Genomic DNA, 20,174 nt, shown 5'->3' with positions numbered 1-20,174 from the left:
TTAAATAGTATACTTGTTACAGTAACATGGCCTGATGCATGATAAAAATGAAACCATTTGGACCAGGGCATAGTAATCTGTATCTTGAGTTTAGAGCTTTAGTATTAACATTTGAGGTTAGCTGCAATCAGCTTATCAGATTGCTGAAATGCACACCAAAAAAAACTGAGCACTGCTGAAACAAATCACTGATGTTAGATAAAGGCAATGTTGTATGGTAAATCTAAGGTAACTGAAGGGGTCCCAAACTAGAAATGCTGTCTGCTCTGATGCCTCCAATTTAAAAAAAAAAAAAAGCTTTATGAATAGTGACTATTAATGCTAATCTACTTTTATGACTAATTAGGCACATTTCTGTACCTTGCATTCATGTATCTTGAAGTGATTCACAAACTTCAATCTATTCTCATAATACTCATGTAAGGTATATACAGGTATGTAATTACTACTCATTTATCAGATGGGGAAACGAAAGTTCTCTCAGCAAGTTAGTGGCACAGGAAAGAAAAGAAACCATGAGTTTTGACTTGCTGTCTCCTTCTAAATCACAAGACATTGCTTTCTCCCTATATTAACCTTAGTATTTTAACCTTTTACATGTTTTCATGAAGCAAAGGATAGAAAGTTGTAAAAATAAGGGAAATTCAGTGTTTATAAAACAAGAAGCATTCAGACCGAGGGTTGTCAGGATTCCACAGAACATCTATGATGTGGGAAGTGACAGTGTAAGCTTCCTCCACCAGTATGCTTTAATGGAAAGGGAGTAAGCACTTACTATTTTGTCAAAATTTTACTTCCCCTTACCTAATTTATGCAAATGGCACCCAGATATTACAAACAAAGGCCCCTTATAACACACGTAATAAATACTGGCAGCGTTGACATAGTTCTTACCTTGAGACACTTAAGTAAAGAAAGCAAGAGAGGTGCTTGAGAAAGTTTATGTTTCCAAGATGGTTGTCGTCTTATTACATGACCCAGCAGCGAGAGAGTGGGTAAACGGGTAGCAGCTTTGCCCATATATTCATTAATTTTGTCCAGTAGGTGCTGAAACCGAATTTGAGAGAGGAGTAGGAAAAAAAATGAAATGTTACAGAATATTTACAGGTACCTGATGAACAACACGAAAGGACACTAATCTGTATGTTTGACAAGTTGCTGTTCTCAGTTACAGGAATTAAATGTGGTTTTACAAGTGTGCCTAGGGATCCAGAAGGAATACAACCCAGTGAGTACAACACAGGGATATAGTTTAACTCTCTTTGACAACAAAAAGTTGTTCAAGCCAGAATCTGTCATTGTGTTTGGAAACTCATTCTGCTCCAAAGGATTCAGTCATTACAGAAAAAACAGCTGTTAGTTTTGCCAAGTGTTCATTTAAAAATTCCCTCATGCCTGCAGGATCCCTGCATATTCTTGTGAAGTTGCACTTCCCCCACCCTTCAATGGGTAACAAATCTAGTATTAAATAAGCAGCTGTTGCCACAGGCTGTAAAGCAATTACATTACAAGTAAAGGATATTAGATATCTGTATGAAAGATCTTCTATGTGCTTTGTAATCACCTCTTGTGATCACTGGGTAAAGTTGATTGCAGGCATGGACCCAGTTTAAGTAATCCATGTAACAAAATTAAGTTTTGTGTTTGAGGTAGTTTAAAAAACAAACAAAACTACTCTTACCACACAGATAAAACACAACACATTAATTGATTCTACATCAAAGAGGAAAAAATAAAATTTTAACTGGCCTTCTATTTAGAAGGTTCTCTAATAATAGAGTAATATCTGTCATACTCCATGTTCTCCAGAAACTGTAATTTATTTTACCTTGTCATGAGGCTCCTGCAGTGTGGACAGAATGTGCAATGCCTGCTGAGAATTGGTTTCCAAGTAGTAATCTACCAGGGTGTTCACAAGCATGGGTCCACGGTCTATCAGTTTGTCATCAGCAACAAAAAGGAATAGGACAGGTTATAAACTAAAATGAACAAGAATTCTCTATTATATAATAGATTATATTATATTCTTATAATATTATAGAGAATGCAAGAATGTTCTTCAATTCTGCAACAATTATTTTAATCTTGTTCAAGAGCCTTCAGGAAGTTACCCGGGTTTTTCAAAATGAGACCTCCCAATTACTTTCTCCCATCCCCAAGTGTCTTTCTGATTGTCTAACTTGGTGGGAGAGGAAAAATGGATCTTCCCAAAAACTGACAACAGAATTTTCTAGTGGCCTAAACTAAACGATTAGATGTGCTGCACTGCCTAACCTTTCTTAGGGAGTGTACAGCCAGTGTTCCACACTGTTGGGTGGAGTCTGGGAATCAGTTGGAGTTCCTCCATTCTCCACATGGAGCAAATTTAGGGGCAAGGAGAGTAATGATGCTGTTGCTCACTGAAAAGAGTCCCCTAATAGCATTAGAAATACTCTTAGTGGCAGCAGAAATCATTCATACAGCAAAATGAAGAATGGGATTTCACAAGAGGAAGTAATTGTTTGAAATGAGTAAGGTGGATGAAACACCTACACCTTTCAGACATATTTGGTAGGAAGGGAGCGTGATATATACTTACAACCTGGGGCCCACATGTTTAAATTAGTAGGGTCAGGAAACCCTATGACCTTATAAAAGGGTCAAGAAGACAGTCTTAAAGAATCAAGAGTTATAGTTTCAGACCTTCCAAGAAGTGTCTCTTTTAGCAAGGGAAACATAAGGAGCATTAGTCCTTGAAGCAATCACTGCCTCCGACATAAAGGGTTTCTTCAGAGTAAGTCACATTTGCAGGAGATAATGAGTAGATTTGATAGTGAACTTCAACTTTTTTGCGTGCTTCTATGCAAAGCTTCCTTTCACGCCAACCCTTTAGTTTAACATCTAAGAGGCACATACCAGAGTTGAGGTTATCTTTGAAGACCGTTGTTATATCTTCCTGGATAGGCAGAAATGAAGAATCCATCATAGAGAGAAGCTCACCAATATTTGCTTGCTGGGCCATTCTGTTTACTACTATAGGCTTATGCACGTGTTATGTGAATGTGCAAGTTAAAACTTCATCCGGTTCCTCATTGGTGCCCCTACCAGACTGGGAAGACAGAGCAGAGTATAGATATTAACAGAAAATATCTCCCTCATTCTTTTTCATCTCAAAGACCTCATCAGTGCTCTATTACTAGCTGCAATACTATCCCTTTGACAGTTAAATGGCAAAAAAGTTTGTTAATGTAGATTTAAGATTGCCCAGTGATAGTTTGTGCCCTTCCAGAACGTCGAGCTCAGCGGAACTCAAACATTTGAAAACCAGGAAACATAGATTGAAGGTAAATGCTCATGCAACCTCAACTCTGCCTCCCTGGAGCTGGCAATAGCTGCTGGGCATTATATGCATGCACTCCAGCTGTATTCACTGTGTTAAGTGTAGCCGTATTGAATGGTGGAGGAATACATTGGAGCAATTTGAGAGTGCTGTGATTGTGATAGAGGAGATCCGGGTCTGAGTCCCCCATGTGAATATCAAAGGAAAGAGGTGCCTATGTACCATGAAGTTCCAGTCTGCATGATTTCAAATGCAGAACTGTGCAGGTTGTATCAATAGCAGGTCACTGGGGTCTTCTTACCACGGGTACTGTCAGTAGTGAAGTGCACTATGAGAGCAGTCTGTGGATTTAATGATGGGTACAGGAAAGGATGTGTTTAGGCACTATCCTGTGTTCATGTGTGAAGGACTTGTAAAAATGTAGGAAGTGGTTGTTAAATTTTTTAGTATGATATTGTGTCAGTAAAGGAGGCTCGGTGTTTGAGCACAGGGCAAAGGCTGATAGTCTACATTACAGTGAAAAGGCAGAGTAGGAGTGTTCATCTCATAGGTGTATTGGTGCATTGCTGAGAAAGGGCAAAGTTAAAATTGTGTTGGCATTTATCTTGACTCTCTATTTCCTGGTTTTCAGAACTTTGGGTTTTGTGGAATTTGACATTCTGGAAGGGCATGAGCTATCCGAGCAACATTAACTTTGCATTAATGACATTTTTTGCAATTTAATTTCCTAGATTTTAAACAAAGAAAAACATTTGTTGGTAGGAGATAGTGGTCATTTGGACAGTTATAATTCTCACATATGTTGCTATGGCTAGGTAATAATCAAAAGGCCCTTGGCTGGTCTACACTGGGAACTTACATCAGCATAGCAATCTCTCTCAAAGGTGTGAAAAATCCCCACACAAGAAACATAGCTATGCTAACCTAACGCCCAGTACAGAATTCTACTTTCAACCTAGTGCTATTTTCTGTTGACCTAGTTATCACCACTTGGTGAGGTGGATTAAGTACACCGACGGAAGACCCCTCCCATAGGCATAGCTAGTTTCTACACTGACGCGCTACAACAGCGCAGCTGCGCCACTGTAGCAGTTTAAGTCTAGATGTGTATGAACTATTTATTTTCTGGTGTTTTCAGATGTTTAAATGTGTATTACCTGCAGTCCCCCCACCTCAAAGCACAGCTTATATGGAGGATTCCTGCAGAGAGGCAGGGGTCCCCTAGATCCTAGAGTACACACAAAATGGGAGAATTCAAGGCTGACAAACCCCACCAGCTCCAAATTCCTCTGCTACTCCTCATTCTCCAACCCCTCCCACTCTCCCTAACCTCTACTTCTTCCCCATCACTCTTCCCTCCTCTACCACTCATTCCCATTTATCCATGTCCCCATAACACCCCCATCCCTCACTGTAGGCCTATATCTCTCCCCTCCCAGCACATACTCTTTCACCCCTTCTCTCCCCACGCAGTGAGCATTCACACATCATTTGTTTTCTAGTCAAAACAGTTTAGCACCTTCTAAATATTCTGCTGTACTCAGCTAACATTTCTCCAATTAAAGCCTTGACAGAGGCAGATTTTTCCCAAATGTGTAGATCTCATTCTCAGATCTCTGCCCAGAATGGGTTTCAAACTTCGCTGCAGGCTCAGAGGTATTACTTGGCCCATTCATCTCAATCAGATGTTCTCAACTAAACAAGAATACCTAATGGAGATGAACAGAGCCTGAAACAATAGCTCTGAGACAGAGCCACTTCCTTCACAACAGCGAGCGTTCCTTTCTCCCTTCCCCCCTGCTAGACAGTTTCTGATGTGTGTCAAGCATACCCATTCTCAGCTCCTCACCCCAGCCTCCGCAATGTGTTCTTGGAGCATGTTCTGAGTATGTCTGTTCTAAGCTCTCCACCCAGAGATGGAGGGCTTCCCAGATACTGGCTCACATGGATGGTATAGAGAGGCGCTCAGACTCTTCCACAAAAGCAAGACCCCCCTCTCACCCCCCCGCTCACAAACCTGGCTCACATGAAATGGAACAGGGATAGGGGCCCCCAGATCCTGGCATACACACAGGGGAGGGAGGCAGAGGGGGCTCAGACACCCCCAGAGGGCATGGACTTTCAGATCCCAGCTCACATAAGGGGTAGGGATTGGGGCTCAGACCCCTCCCCAAATAAAAGCAAGCCCCCCAATAACCTGGCTCACATGAAGCATGACAGGGTCACACCTCATAGATGGGCAGGGGTCCCCCAGATCCCAGCGCACACACGGGGCAAGGAACAGGGCTCACATGCCACTGCAGAGCAGGGACCCTCAGATCACCAATCACATGATAAGGTAGGGATAGGGACTCAGGGACCTCCAGAACCTGGCTCACACGAAATGGGGGGAGGGCGGGTGGGGGACAGATTGCCATAGATGGGTAGTCCTCCCCCACAGAGCCTGGCATGAGTGGGGCGTGGAGGCAAGGAGTAGGGGCTCAGACGCTCTCCAGATAGGCAAGCCTCCTCCAGAACCTGTCTCTCGTGGCAGCAGGCGGGGGTGGGGTGGGGAGATGGTGTGTCACACGCCTGTAAATGGGCGAGGGCCCCCACATGGCAGCACACACAAAGCATGGGAATGTGGGACTGAGGTGCCCCACCCCTAGTCTCCCCCAGGTCTTTGTGCACTCACTCCCATCCATGTCCCCCTTCCCACTCTCTCCACCTACTCTTCTACCCCAGTCACCCTCCCCGCCCAGCAAGCATTTGCTTTCATAGTTCATTTTCTTTTTTAAAATAGTTTCAACACCTTCTGAATGTTCTGCGTATTCAGATAGTATTTCTCCAAAATAAGAATCCCCCTTTGACAGAGGCAGATTGGCACAACGTACCCGCTTTTTTTTTTTTTACTTCAGGTTTCTGCCCTATAATAATACAAGGTAGTTTTCCAGATAGATTACACCGAGCATGTGTACAGAGATGCTATGAGGTACGCAAAGAGGCATGCAAACCTCCTTACGCACCCAACTGGAGAAGCTAACTCTTTTTGAAAAAAGATTTTAATTTGATGCTCCCATAAAGGCTGCGGGGGTGCCATGCACTCTGTTGGGATAACCTGCAAACATCTGAGATCATGGTGCAATGAGCTGAGTCCTGTTTTGATCTCTATCCGTGAGCAAAAATCAGTTACCAGAACATGTCAACGTCAACCAAGCCTGTTTTTTTTCCCCCTGGGTGCTGTATTTTCAAACCCCTTGGTCAAATGCCTCCAAATTTGGATCACTAAAATAACCCAAGCTCCCATGAGGCATTCCAAGTCAATCCATGTAACCATGTCGATTAAAGCTCAACTGTAAGTGCTCTGAAACAGAAAAACTGGTCTTAACCTTAACTATAGCAGAGCTCTCACTCTGCTGTAATGTTAAATGAAAGAGGCTATTAGAGATATTACCTATAAGGGAGGCATATGCATGGGAAAAACAGAGTTCATGATTACACTCAGTAAAACCAATGAATTATATGCAACCTTGAACATTAGACCCTGTTTTGTTAAGAATATGTTGGTTGAGACACTTGGATTATGCCTGTCTCGTCAGGGGGCTATGAATCTTTAATGTAGATCTGGTCAGCCAGTTATGATTACAAGAGACAGCAGTTGTGAATAACGTGGCAATAGCACCCTTAAAGCCAGTGATCCTCCCTCTTTTCCCACAATGGCCCCTAGTGCAGCTTTGCCTCAGAACAGTTCACAGATACTGGGCTACACTCAGAAAGTCGCCTGCATGCTCAAGATTCTCTTTCCTCCTCCCATATTTTCACGTCAACTGCAATCCAGCCTCATTCCACGGAGTCATTTACCCCCTGCCTCATTCTTCCAGTTGCTCGTAACTGTTTAGTGAATGAGAGCAACTTTGAGTGGAGAAGTTGGTGTGGAAAGGGGCAGAGAAAAGAAAACGAGAGGGGGAAAAAGATCATTAAAAAAACAAAACAAAACTGTAGATGAAGGTAACTGTGCCAGAGTATGACCCAGAGACACGGGGCATCACAGAATCATAGAAGATTAGGGTTGGAAGGGACCTCAGGAGGTCAATCCACTGTAAGTGGACTCCAATAAATGTAGTATGGAGCTGGATTAGAACCTAGAAAGGGATGGCCTGCAGCCTAATTGCATTAGGTTTTCTGATATTAAACTAGCAATTTGTATAGTTTCTGTGGAGCAGGGGGAAATATTTACCATATTAGCAAAAAAAAAAGAGGTCTACTAAGCCAGCCGCTGACAAGAATTTTAATGACTTTTCTGAGATAGGAGGAATCTTGTTCACAATATAGATGTCTAAATAAGGAGTGGCACATTTGTATTAATATACATAGTGAAAAACTGAACTGCACTCAGATCAGTTTCTATATCACAGTAATGTTTTACTGCATTAACCTTTGGATTCCTATTTTGAATACATGGATGCAGAAGCCAAACTAGCAGTAACTAGTAGCAAAAGTTCCATAATTTACTATTGTAGTTCCATTCTTTATTTTCCCCAAAGGAAATCTAAACCAACATCAACCTCTCCAGGTAATGCCAGGAAACGGTCTTTAGACAGTTATTCTACATTCAGATTAAGACATGTCAAACCTTTCTGAACGGGACAGGATGATTTTATTTACCCAAAGGGTGCATAAAATGTTAGCCTAGCAGACAACCAGCAAAGTGACGTTTCTGACTTCTTCCTTGTCTTCCATAAAACAAGATAAATGAGTTCAGGGAAGATAATTTTATCACCTATGTAGGTCAAATTGTGAAAAATATTGCAAGTCACATTCTTTAGTCTACAGCCTGCCCACTTATTTTTTTAAAGGGAACAAGCACAGTTAACAGCACATCACAAACAGGAAGTGAAATGAGCGAAGAAAAACTTCAATGGATTAGGAGTCAAAGCATAGATTTACACATATACTGCTACTGCTCTGAGTCCAAAATAAGTAGTGCTGGGATCCTGGTTTATTGCCCAACTAGCAGAAATCACAATCTCATGAAAACATCAAGATTGGCAGACTGTGTTAGGACTTTCCTAAAACAAGAGACATCTTGTGTTTGGAACCCTCAAAGTCAGAGTTTATATTTAGCTGGATAATAGCAGACTGAGCCTTTAGCATAACAGGGAAGGAAAAAGTGAACAGAAAAACCAGTCCACTTGAAAAATAGTTAAGTTTCAGTTCCTAAGAACATAAGGTGAAAAATTTAATTATAACGTGGGTCAAACTGGAGAGAAAGTTCACTGAATGTATCTTGCTCTGTTATCTTGAAGTGAAGAGCCAAATCATCAGCAGTGAGACAACCACAGCCTATGACGGGTCAAGCAGAATGGGATGCTGTATTTTATATGTTAGACGGTTTAGCTGTAGAATCACAGTCAGTGCCAACTTTAATACCCAGGATTAAGAAACTGGGTGGGATACAAGGTTCAGATTCACACCCACAGTTAGCCCTTTCACATGTGTTGAGATGTTTTTCTAAACAAGGACTGAAGTTGAGAAGATTCAGTCAAGAGTAAGGAAAGAAAAAGAACTTCAGTTTAATAGAGAGAGCAAGCCTGTGAGTTAGAAAAATGCTGTATTACATTTTGAATCTTTCAAACAGAAGCACACCAGGCTAAATATACAAGACATTTAACCACACTCTACATCGTACTTGCAATTGCAGTGCTTCATAAAACTTGAAAAAAAACTTCTGCCTTCCAGTGTAATGTATTCTTAAAGGAATCTGTAGAAAGTCCCTTTAATCTCACTTGTGAATCAAGCAACATGCTAAATCAGCAGCAATATGTAAACTAAAATTTTTACAAGTTTCCCCTTTCTTTCTACTCTGAAGGACTAAACACTGATGTTTTCATTTCAGTTATGCAAGCCTCTGGGCAACCTCCTTTCTGATCCTTCAAGGAAAATATGGTATAAAGCCATTTAAACATTTACTAGACCACCAAATCTCAGATCAGTTAATTCTTGCTGAATAAGCAACTCTTACCAATTAAAATCTCTTTCTGTGCTAGAAAGACAAGTCTGAAACAAGTAACCAGAGAGCCTGGTTTTATTCTTACCACAATAATCTGCATTCTGCAAATACTGAATTCTAGGCTGAATAGTTGAAACCAGTTACCTTCGTTGTAACCAAGTAAACTGGCTTTTGCCATCATTGTCCGGTTTTGATGTCAGCTTTATACTGCAGAGCTGATAGCTTGACATTCTAAATGCAAACATCACAACTCTCTAATTCCAAGTGAGAATCAGTGTTAACAAGTCTTACTTTAGAAGTTATTCTAGAATATACCTTTACACCCCAATTGAAAAGGCAACTACTGATTTTACAAGTTGAACGATCTAGAAAATAAATCCCAGTAGATAAAAGTTAGGTCTGTGTGAAACAAGGAACATATCACATACCACATTATTAATATAACAAAGGAAACATCAAAATCAACTGGTTAATCTGGAGCAGAGAAATAAGGCTGTTTAAATTGTACTTTTTTCCAATAGTTGCTGTTAAAATGTTAAAATGGATTAGCTTTATTATTTTAGAACAAGGACTAGTTGCCCAATGAAGACAAGGTTAACTTAGAAATCAGAAAGGGTCAGCTTTTGCAGATGCAAAGATAACTTGCAGAAGCACTCCATGATGTTTATCAAGTGTAAAAAAGAGGGGCAGCTCTGAGTAATTGAAGGTTAATTCCACCACCACCCTGCCCACCTGCCATAGCACATTAAGGACAACAATATCAGGAGGCAGCAGAAGACTTCTCCTGTTTAAGTAGAAGTGATCTAGGTAAGTATCTCCATAGTACCACTCAAATATGGCTCTCCTCTGAGGCAGTGAACTGTGTTAGAGAGCACATGTCATTTAAAGAGCCTGAAGCTCAGTACACTGAGCAGGAGTTAAAGTTTCCTTAAAGAAGTTAAAGTATGAAGCAAACATTCTGCTTCTGAACACTATGTTCTTAGAAAGCCTAGAAGAAAAGTTATTTAGTACAATTTCTCATTCAAAAAAAGTTATGGTAGCAGCACACGAAAGGAATGACCAAACTATTTTTAAGAATGCATACCAGCTGGTCAATGGAAGAGTAGAAACAAAAGCAATTCAGTTTAGAGCAGCTTGGCAAATAACCACAAAAGGCAATGAGTTACGTTGATCCTAACGTACATATGCACAGAAAACTCTCATTCACACTAGAGTGCTTGCCCATTAAAAACAAACAAACAACCACACACCATACCACAGGATGATGCTTAGTTTGACTCTAGAATCTACATACAGTGTGTATCTGTTAGAACAGGAGTAACCTATTTAAATCTTCTGCACAAAGACAGGATAGCAAACTTCTCAAATTGTAAAGAATCCCTTTTCAATGGGGTAGCATCAAGAGCTATCAATAGTGACAAATACAACTTCATAGAAATTTGGTAAGCAGCTCCCAAAAAGAGCCTTATATGTGCAATTTGTATTAGTCTTTAAAGTTTTATATAAGAAAACTCACACTTTTAATCTATTTCAAGTAAATAACTTGACCAACAATAAGATCCTTTAATTCTGATATTCTTAACTCAAATGTGTTCAACACGAAGGAAAAAAAACTCATTACCCTGCAGCAAGGGTGTAAGCAAACTTAATTTTAAAAACGGTTTTAATTAAATATTGTGAGTGAAACAGTGCACAAATAGAAAATTTTAAGTTATGGTTTCCACATTAACCAGACTCCCCCTGCCTTTCCTGTGTTTGTATTAAGTTGTGCTGCTCAGTATGTGACTTATTACAGGCGGTGCAGCCAAGTAACCACAACTGAATTTCTTGACAACAGCTGCTAGGTGGCCATGTTATATGTATTAAAAACACAATTTAATAGCATACAATAATACAAAGTACAGGGCAGCAGAATTCTAGTCACTGTGGGAACTATTGCCTTGAATGTCCTGATTTGTGCATTTAAAATTTCACTCATCATATTGCATTAAAACAGATTCTGAAAATTAATTGCATTCACTTTTGTAAAAGAATGTCTGAAAACGGACTTATAACTGCAAGCCTGCCAAGTGTATATATAAGGGGAACTAGGAAATCAAAGTCATCTTCATTTTGATTCAAATCCTAATCTAGATTAGACCCAACATTCCACAGGGAAAATGCCAGTGTCTTAAACATTTAATTGGTTTCATTCTCAAATACAAAGGTAATGAGCGCGTGCATGAGCCTACAGCAAGAGGATGAAGACCAAACTGCTATTGTGGCAGCTTCCTCTTTACTCTTCTTTGCTCCTAGCTTTGGGAACGGCAATACAGTGTTATGCAGGGAGAAATGGATTGCTATTCAGAGCTTCAACAGGAATTCAAAGAACCTTTCAGGGTGGAAAGAAAAGGACTAAAACCAAAAATTTCTGCAGATTTTAGGCTTTCATTTTTAAAAAGTTAAATTTTTCGCTTTTATGTTTGCAAATAAAATCAGTTGTAGTGCCATCTTCCCAAACCTGCTGGGATGGCTCCGGTGTCTACTGCTGTTCATAGCTTTACCAAGAAACAGCGTAAAGATAATAAAACTTTGGACAGTTTCAGTGTCAATATTCAGAATGCTGAGAGCAGCAATGAATCAAGAATTAAATCATTTTCACATTCCTAATGCTACCTGGGAAAGTTATGAAAAGAGGAAGGCACTGGAATTATTCAAGGAGAAGGAATGAAAAAACCAAGATTAAGAAACGGTAGAATAGCGGAGACCTCTGCCTTCACAGCAGCCAGGAACCTTTGCAGGAGGAAGACAAGACAGAAAATTCCTAATTTCTAGCAGCTAGGGAAGGACTTCAGGTAAGATGATTACTAGCTACAACCTGATGCAAAAGATGGTTCTCCTCCTTTCAGCAGTGTCCAGGGACAGCACACTTACCAGCAACTGACATGTGGCAAAAGGGCCTTGGCTTCTCACTAGGCTTCCCTTCCACTCCAATAATCTCATTGGTGAGGGCCCTAACTTTTGTATTTACTTCTGTTTAGTAGGTTTTGGGAAAATTTTACCAGTCCTGAACTAATCTCCCCCCACAGAGGAAGTCCTTTAAAATCAGGGTTGAGATGCAAACGACAGAATATGCAGTGGAAACTTTGTATTGCTACTGGGTATGATGTACCTGTTCTGTGGACAAGTAGGACTTAAGTTTCCAGGGCTGTCAATCTGGCACCTTTCATGATCACTGAATTGAAAATAAAAGAACAAAGAGGTTAGCATACGTTACCATTAACATTATTATAAAGCAACTGAAAAAGCCTGCCATTACGTTTTTCTGCAGTTTTGTAGTTCCTGCATTACAACATCAGCCCCCCAGTTTGAGTAACAACTAAAAAAAGTTCCATGGTTACTTCTTCTAGTTCTTGATAGGCTAAAGTCACAAAAGAAACAACAAAATTTCACATTCAGAATTTTGCTTAATGGTATGAATTTACAAAACCCACTATGAAGAGAATTTTTTTAGTTTATATTTTTTAAATTTTAAATGAACACAGGTTTCTTTTATTTAAGCTTTCCCCTAGAGAATGGAGATCCCAAACAACTGGACAGGAAGAGGACTCTAGACAAAAGTGAAGACAACCATTCCATTTACCTGTCTAAATTGAGCAAGATACAAAACTAACATTAAAACTGTAGAAAATAAAATTAAAATTCACTTTTGTCTATAGTGTAAGTAAGATTCAAGGACTTCATTTAAATATACATATTTTACATTGACAGGTTTACTTTAAAAAAGGAAGCCCCTGTACCTTTTCCTGCCCCCTTTATAAACAAACCTGTGCATCTCAAAATGATTCACTACAGAAAATAATTCCATTCAGACACCTAAATCTTTGGGTCATTTCTATTACTTGAGTTCCAGAGGGGTAGCCGTGTTAGTCTGTTTTTAGCAAAACAGAGAGAGTCCTGTGGCACCTTAAAGACTAAAAAAATTTATTTGGGCATAAGCTTTCGTGGGCAGAAACCCGTCGGATTTCATCGGATGAAATGTTTTGCTACTACTTGGACACATTGCAAGCAGTTAGCTGAGGGCAATAGAGCAGTCACAGATATCTTATAAGATCATGTAATTATTAGGCCTGACACTTCAAGGATTCTCATGCTCAGCACCTTTACTAGCAATTTGTGTTTTTAAATGTGAGCTGGGTTTATCCACTCCAGGAGTGAAGCCATGCACACACCAGATACCCTACTGAGGGTCTGTTACAGCATAGCAGCCTGGCCTTGCACAGAATCATAAACATTAGAAATGGAGAAAGATTTAGACCACTAAGTTAGTCTCTATACAAGCAATAAGCCTCAAAGGGGGAATATATCAGGTAACTAACACTACACTTGACCCTCCTGAAGAAAAAGGTTTTTGGTGTAAGTGGGTACAGTGCAGCCAAGAAGTTATATTTAAACACCTTCACAAGAGGCACTTTTGAAAAGCTATCATGCACATGGGCTTAATTTTGTATGGGGAAGTGAGAGGGATTATTTCTTAGCACTTACAGAACAATTTATACATTAGAAATGAAGTAGGTTAACTTACATTGTATTTCAGTTTTCCAAATAACAACTGTCTTAGAAATAGCATTTCTTCTTCCACAGAGTCTCTTTGCTCCTTTAGTTTACATAAGTTTTTGTCTGTCATTCTCAGGATGGACAGTGAGGAAAAATGTGTGTTCATTTGTAGGAACAAAGGCAAGATTACACAAAGTGATAACTGCTGACCGTTCCCAACAGGAGCAAATAAGAAGTGTGACTAATGAGAGGAAAATGGTTGCAAGTTCAAAGTTGACAACTTAGTACTATAGTTACAAGAGGTATTTCTTTTGCAACAAACTGTCCAAGGATGTTCCAATAACCTATGTTATTAGCATGGCTAAAGCTTGGATTCTTTGCTCTCCCCATTACTCCCCAAAACCTTAATTCAGTTGTCAGCAGTTATGGCTGGATAATCCAAGTACAATTTTGCAGTTCATTCATAAACAAGTAGCATTATGGTCAGAGTCTTTCAACAGTCAAATGTTTCAAATTTAAAAGCTATCCCTTCACATAGTCTGTCAGGCTCTGACTGACCATTCCAATTGGGATCAATAGCAAGACTTCTCAAGGAAGCTACTAAAGAGGAGACTATTAACATCTGTTTCAAATTCTCATCAGCAGTTTATTTTTCAAGTGTTTTCCCAAGGAGATGGGTGGTTCATTATTTTTACATGGATTGGATCACAGAAACATTGAGTGTGCTAGGCACTTTCCAAACTTAAATTGTGAACCCTTTGGAAAAGGGATTGCATTTTATGAAGACAAGTGACATGAAGGAGAGAGAGGAATAAAACACACAATCCTTAAAAAAAAACAACTAGCCCACTGCCTAGCCTACTTTCAGAGAGTGAATGCATTGGCCTTTCACTCTGGCAACTGCATTCAAACCCTGAGTGGGTCACAAGTTGACTACTTCGTTGGTTTCAGAAACGCCCCTCTGAATATGTCTAAGTTTGACAGTTAAAATCTTCACCTGAGACACCCACAATTTCAATCGGCATACTATACATCTGGATCGAGGTACATTGGCAGAACTGTATGGGAGAAAATTGCTTGCCTGCCAGCAACATTGTCTACAAGTAAGCAGTCTGTTCCTTCACTTCCATGGATACTATCTGCAAGATTATATAAAGGGGCCAGAGAGCTAGATGCCTTAATTGTTTTTGGAATATGGAATCTGTCAAACACAGGATGCTGGTGAATCCATTCCAGAACTACAGTGAAGTTACCATTTCACAACTGTTTGGTTGTATAAATGAAGAGAATTGGTGATCTCATTCTAGTTACCAGGGCACATGTCCACATCAAACCAGTGACAAGTGATCTCTTTTTTGAGACCAGAGGCCAAAAACAGAAGAGCATAAGGTCTAGCCTACTCTTTTATTCTACTATGGCCTTGTCTACACTGTCCTTTTTCTTCAGATCTCCTTCTATCATACCACCAAGGCAGGTGCACCTGCAGTAGTGGGAACACTACTGTAGACAGAGTACAGGCTTTCATTTACCAAAAAGATGTCCTCTATAAATGCTAGAACAGGTCTAGATGACAATGGAAAAAACACCACGAGCAGCTCTTCACTAATGCTCTAGCTATTGTTACAATGGGTAAAGCTATACTTGTGTTAGTGCAGCAGTGGGAAATTAAGAAAAATGTCCATGTAGAAAAAGCACATAGAGCTCTCAAGGTTCCATAACATGGTGGCAGGAGCGTGGGGAATCTTTGCTAGTGACATACCTGTTCTGTAGAAATGTCCTTCCACCACCAGATTCATAAAGCTGCACTATACCCTCTCAGACCTAGCAACTGTGAATTTGTCTAGTCTTAACCTATACCACTGTGTAGCTAAAATTACAACCATCCTTACAGTAACTCCAGCATGTTATAACACATGGCAGTCAGCCTTTCAGTAGAATGAGCCATTAGAAACACATCATACCAGTGCTGACGACTCTCCTCTGCCCTGTTCACTTCCAAGTCCAATGTAAGTTCCCATTTCTAAACCCAGTGACTAACGACGGAATTCAAATCACAGTTACCTAGCCTGTCCATTTCCATCTGCCTTTTTGCAGACAGTTACCCTCAACAGAAGGAAGGGGGGAAAAAAAGCTATGGTAAACAGACAAATCCTAGGACGGTAAGAGCAGAGTCCAAGTCAGTTTTTTTACGCTTCTCTTGAAATCATGCTTTGTGCCAAGATACTATGCTAAATGCTGCCCTGCAAATACCTGACAGAGGAAAAAAAGGAGAAAGTTAAAAAAAAGTATGTCAGGACAGGAAAGAAAATCTGAAGCCTTTGGTCCTTTGACAGAAGCTATGGACTTTTGCTAATAAACCATTGCAGCAGATGCTCTTTAGTAGCGACGTATCGATACCCTTTTGCTATGTTGCTCCTAAGTGGCTGCTGATGTTATGGGGAGTGTCAAAAATTCACAGTAGGGAAAACGTTCCCAGGGAAACGTGCTGCTCGGAAGTGGCAGATACCCTTACAAGATGTTGCTACAAACAAGTGTCTACTGTACTAACCTGAAAGAATTTTTTTTTAGCTCTGCTTACAAGAGTCAAAATAGATCAATAATAAAAAGGAACAGAGTGATCCATTTTACTATATTACTTTTATTAAACAGCAAACACCTCAACAGATCCCTTAGCTAAACTAAGAACAGGTAAGTGGAGGGCTCTACTCTCCAAAGCAGTGATTCTCACCCAGTTTACCATTGTGGGCCGCATATGCAGCTCTCTGAGTTATGTGGGCTGCATCCACACAACATATGTACTACCTGTATGGCCCTGAGGATGTCACATGGGCTGCACCTGTGTTCTGATTGGACCACAAGTGGCCCACAGACTGAGAACCACTGCTCCACAGCGATATATGAGCATCAAGCCTCTCCTAAATCTTGAGAACAAACTTCTGTCAGCAACAGTATCCTTGGCCCCGGTTCACAGAACTGGGCTGCGAGTCAGCTGCTCTTGATTATAGTGCAAGACAGATAAGTTAACTGGTCTATTTAGACTAAGCATTTTAATGCCCATATGAATTAAGGAAAATACTTGATACTTTCTGGGTTGCATGTAAGCCAAGAGAGAAAACAATGCAGATGCACAAGGCATATTGAAGGCAAGCATTTGCCTTTCTAAATGCAACTCTTCTGGTTCCGGTAATCCCACTGACTAGATTAAACTAAATGACCTAGTTTGTTGCCACTACATTGTGAATACCATCCTAAGCCATTACAATACCCCTTTAAAAACCATACATATGGCTGCTACATACCATACAAATCCCAGTTCCCCAAGAACAACGTTAGAGGATGTTCTCTTTACTAATATGACTTGCTGACTTGTTTGATTGTTGAAGGTATATGTTTTTATTGTTTTTTATGGTAGAATATTCAGTTTTTGTAGAGACAAACATCAGTAATCAGATACCTCACTTGCAAGATGATGTAAACAAAATCTTTGATAGTGTAAGATCTCTAAGGTTTTATAAAAATCAGCATTCTAGCAATTCAGTTCTAGATCATATATATATGTTTTAATCCAAATATCACTACGGTACCAAAAGATTGTTTATAAACCCAAAATATCTGTAGTTGGACAATACACCTTAGCTTAAAGCCCTTTAAAACTATTTTATTCTTTGTTAGTAATCTTGACTTTTTATGCTCAAATGTTAGACATCTTGTAGAGAAAACGAGAGAAAATTAAGATTTGCTTTAATTTAAGTGATCTTACCTTATTTAATCAGATGGTATAACCATCATATTTTAGTTTGAACAACTGAAGAGGTCCACACCATTTCATTGAGAGAGCAGGTTAGTCCCTAAATGTAGGTTGTTTTAAAAGTTACAAAACTAAATATAGCTATTTTACAAAGATATTTTAATTAATGATTTTAGTTTGTGTTTAAACATTACCCTGTAATGTTTGCAATGCAATATCAGAGCCTTGTACTAGTGCACAACAAGAAACGAAACCAAGTAGGAACAAAAAATAATGTGTATTCTTACTTATCACAAAAAAACCCAAACTGCATAAACCAGAAGATTTAATTTTTAGTTCTTTGTTTTCAATTGTCTCAAATATTGTTAGTAACAAACTGTAATTGACAAGAGTTATTTGATCCAGCAGTGTCACTATAATACCACATCCATTCTGACAAGCTTGCAGTGACTCGGTACTGATGACAATTGTTAGAAAGTTAGGTCTGATCCTATGAGGTCCTGAAAACCTTCAATTCTATTAGGAGGTGCTCTGCACCCAATTTCAAGAGTTTGAAGTGGCTTTGGACACTACACCTGCTCCCAAGTCTCCCTACCAATTTTTGTGGTTTCAGATCCACATGTTTCTTAAAGGCATGTGTTTCATTCCCTTGTTGCCCTTGGTCAGTTAATTACCCTCACTGTTCAAAATGTATGTCTTATTTCCCGTTTGACTTTGTCTAGCTCCAGCCTCCAGCCACTGGATCTTGTTTTACCTTTGTCTGGCTACATTAAAATACCCTTTGCTATCAGGAAAAAAAGAGACACGCACAACAATAGGCGAAAGGGAGCGACTGTATTACTCTGCTTCCCTAGTGCAGACTACATACAAAGTAAACAAAGAGAATAAGAAAAGAACAATTTGTGTCTCTGCCTTTTCAGGTGTTACTTGTAACAACAACAAAATATTTACAAGCAAAAGTGTGGTTTTCAGGGGAGGGGGGAGTCAATAGCATCCTAACAATTTTTCCATTCACCTGACAACTGCCAATCCACAAGAGAGTGAGAAAATGCTTCATCACCAGAGGAACAGACTTTTAAAAACTGCTTTAAAATTACTCCCCGAGGTCTCTAACTTGTTTGCAAGGGGTACTCCCGCATCTGGGTCAGGTTTGGAAATGACCACTCAGCATTTGAAAGGAAGGTGCAGAGTCTGCTTCCACGGGCAATGCACCAGATGAGTAAAAATAAAATAGAGAGAGAAACAAACGTCTTAACGGAGATGCCCAGAGGAGCCATACCGGGACAGAGTCACACAGGGTGAGCAGCTGACAAAGACCAGGTTTAACTGGGGGACACAAACGGGGGGGGGGGGGGGGGGGGGGGGGGGCGGATTATTCATCGTCCCACCCCTTCTCCTTTCCCCTCTCACAACTGCTTCCCACCCGCTCCCTCTCCCCATCTATTCCCCCTTCTCCTTACTCCCCACCTCATTCCTAGCTCCTCCCACCCCTTTATTCCTCCTCCTCGCCCTCTCCTCCCCCATCTATCCCTCTTCTCCTTACTCCCCCTCCTCGATCCTAGCTCCTTCCACCTCCGTCCTCACCCCCCTCTCCTCATCTATTCCCCCTCCTCGTTCCTGCCTTCTCCCACCCCCTTTTCTCTCTCCCCTCCCCCTCCTTTCTCTCTCTCTCCGTCCGTCCTCCTCTCTCCCTCTTCCCCCCATCTCCCTTCTGGGTGGGGGTCCGGGATACTCACCCCTCCGTCTCCTCTCCACCTCAGCTGTTTACCACTCGGGACTCCTCTAGCCCACAGGGCGCCGCCATCTTGCCCGTGCCTCCCCCCCCTACCCCGCCCCTCTACAGACCAACTCGTCACTCGCGCGAATCCCTCCGCTGCGGAAAGTAGTGCGGGGGGACCAGCTCCGCCTGCGCGACACGGCACCGCCTGCCCCCGCCCCCGCCGGCTCCTCTGAGCGGCCTCGGGCTCCCGTCCGTCCGTGTTCCAGGCTGGCGATGCCCCGCGCCAGAGCGGCGCGGAGGTATCTCGACTTGGGAGCAATGCGGCTCCAGAGAGGTCTCGTGATTCTGGGGGAGGAGGCAAGAAGCGCTCGCTGAGGATCACGTGATTTGGGGGCTCCGAAAGGGAGGGGGCGAGGCGAGGAGAACCTGCGAGACTCAGATAAACAAGGCCTTGTGGCTCGGTCCGGGGTGGAAGCAGGCAGGCTGGGTCCCTCGCTCGCTCCTGCACTGGGCTTGGACCTACTGCCACCTCAGTGCCCATCACCCCGGGAGCATCTGAGCTCAGGCAACTTCCCTGGCAGGCAGGGGTCATGGTCCCAGTGCCACGAGGACGCGCCACGCAGCCACACATCATGGGCGCCGTGGTGACATGCAGCCACACATCATGGGCGCCATGGTGACATGCAGCCACACATCATGGGCACCACGGTGACATGCAGCCACACATCATGGGCACATGCAGTGAGGCCACTGTGGGGTTGACCTCTCCAGTGACAGGCACCACAGCAACATGGCAGCACCACCATGCAACACGCTGACACCATGTTGTTGGGGTGACATAAGACAGGGATGCCACTGAAAT

At 41.3% G+C, this 20,174-nt stretch overlaps 1 protein-coding gene across 4 annotated transcripts in view; it reads right to left on the bottom strand.

Annotated features, from left to right (window-relative positions):
- TSC1 (TSC complex subunit 1) overlaps positions 1-19,417 on the bottom strand; it is a 46,264-nt gene extending 26,847 nt beyond the window's left edge. The window contains exons 1-5 of one of the 4 annotated variants that reach the window (XM_067541895.1): positions 19,329-19,417; positions 12,460-12,522; positions 2,896-3,088; positions 1,829-1,932; positions 895-1,047 (exon numbers count right to left, since the gene is read on the bottom strand). In XM_067541895.1, the coding sequence (XP_067397996.1) occupies positions 895-1,047; positions 1,829-1,932; positions 2,896-3,001 (363 nt within the window). In that variant the 5' untranslated portion in view covers positions 3,002-3,088; positions 12,460-12,522; positions 19,329-19,417. Of the gene's footprint in view, positions 1-894; positions 1,048-1,828; positions 1,933-2,895; positions 3,089-12,459; positions 18,912-19,328 lie in introns of those variants that run through there. The other 3 variants (XM_067541894.1, XM_067541896.1, XM_067541897.1) reach the window with 3 other exon arrangements.
- Between the last annotated feature and the right edge of the window lie 757 nt (positions 19,418-20,174).

The sequence above is a fragment of the Emydura macquarii genome, unplaced genomic scaffold (assembly GCF_026122565.2).
Source record: "Emydura macquarii macquarii isolate MOO-44397 ecotype Brisbane River unplaced genomic scaffold, CSIRO-AGI_Emac_v2 contig_691, whole genome shotgun sequence".
In the NCBI taxonomy this organism is placed as follows: Eukaryota; Metazoa; Chordata; order Testudines; family Chelidae; genus Emydura; species Emydura macquarii.
Note: the sequence above shows the minus strand (reverse complement) of the source record. Positions and strands in the feature narration are given on the sequence as shown.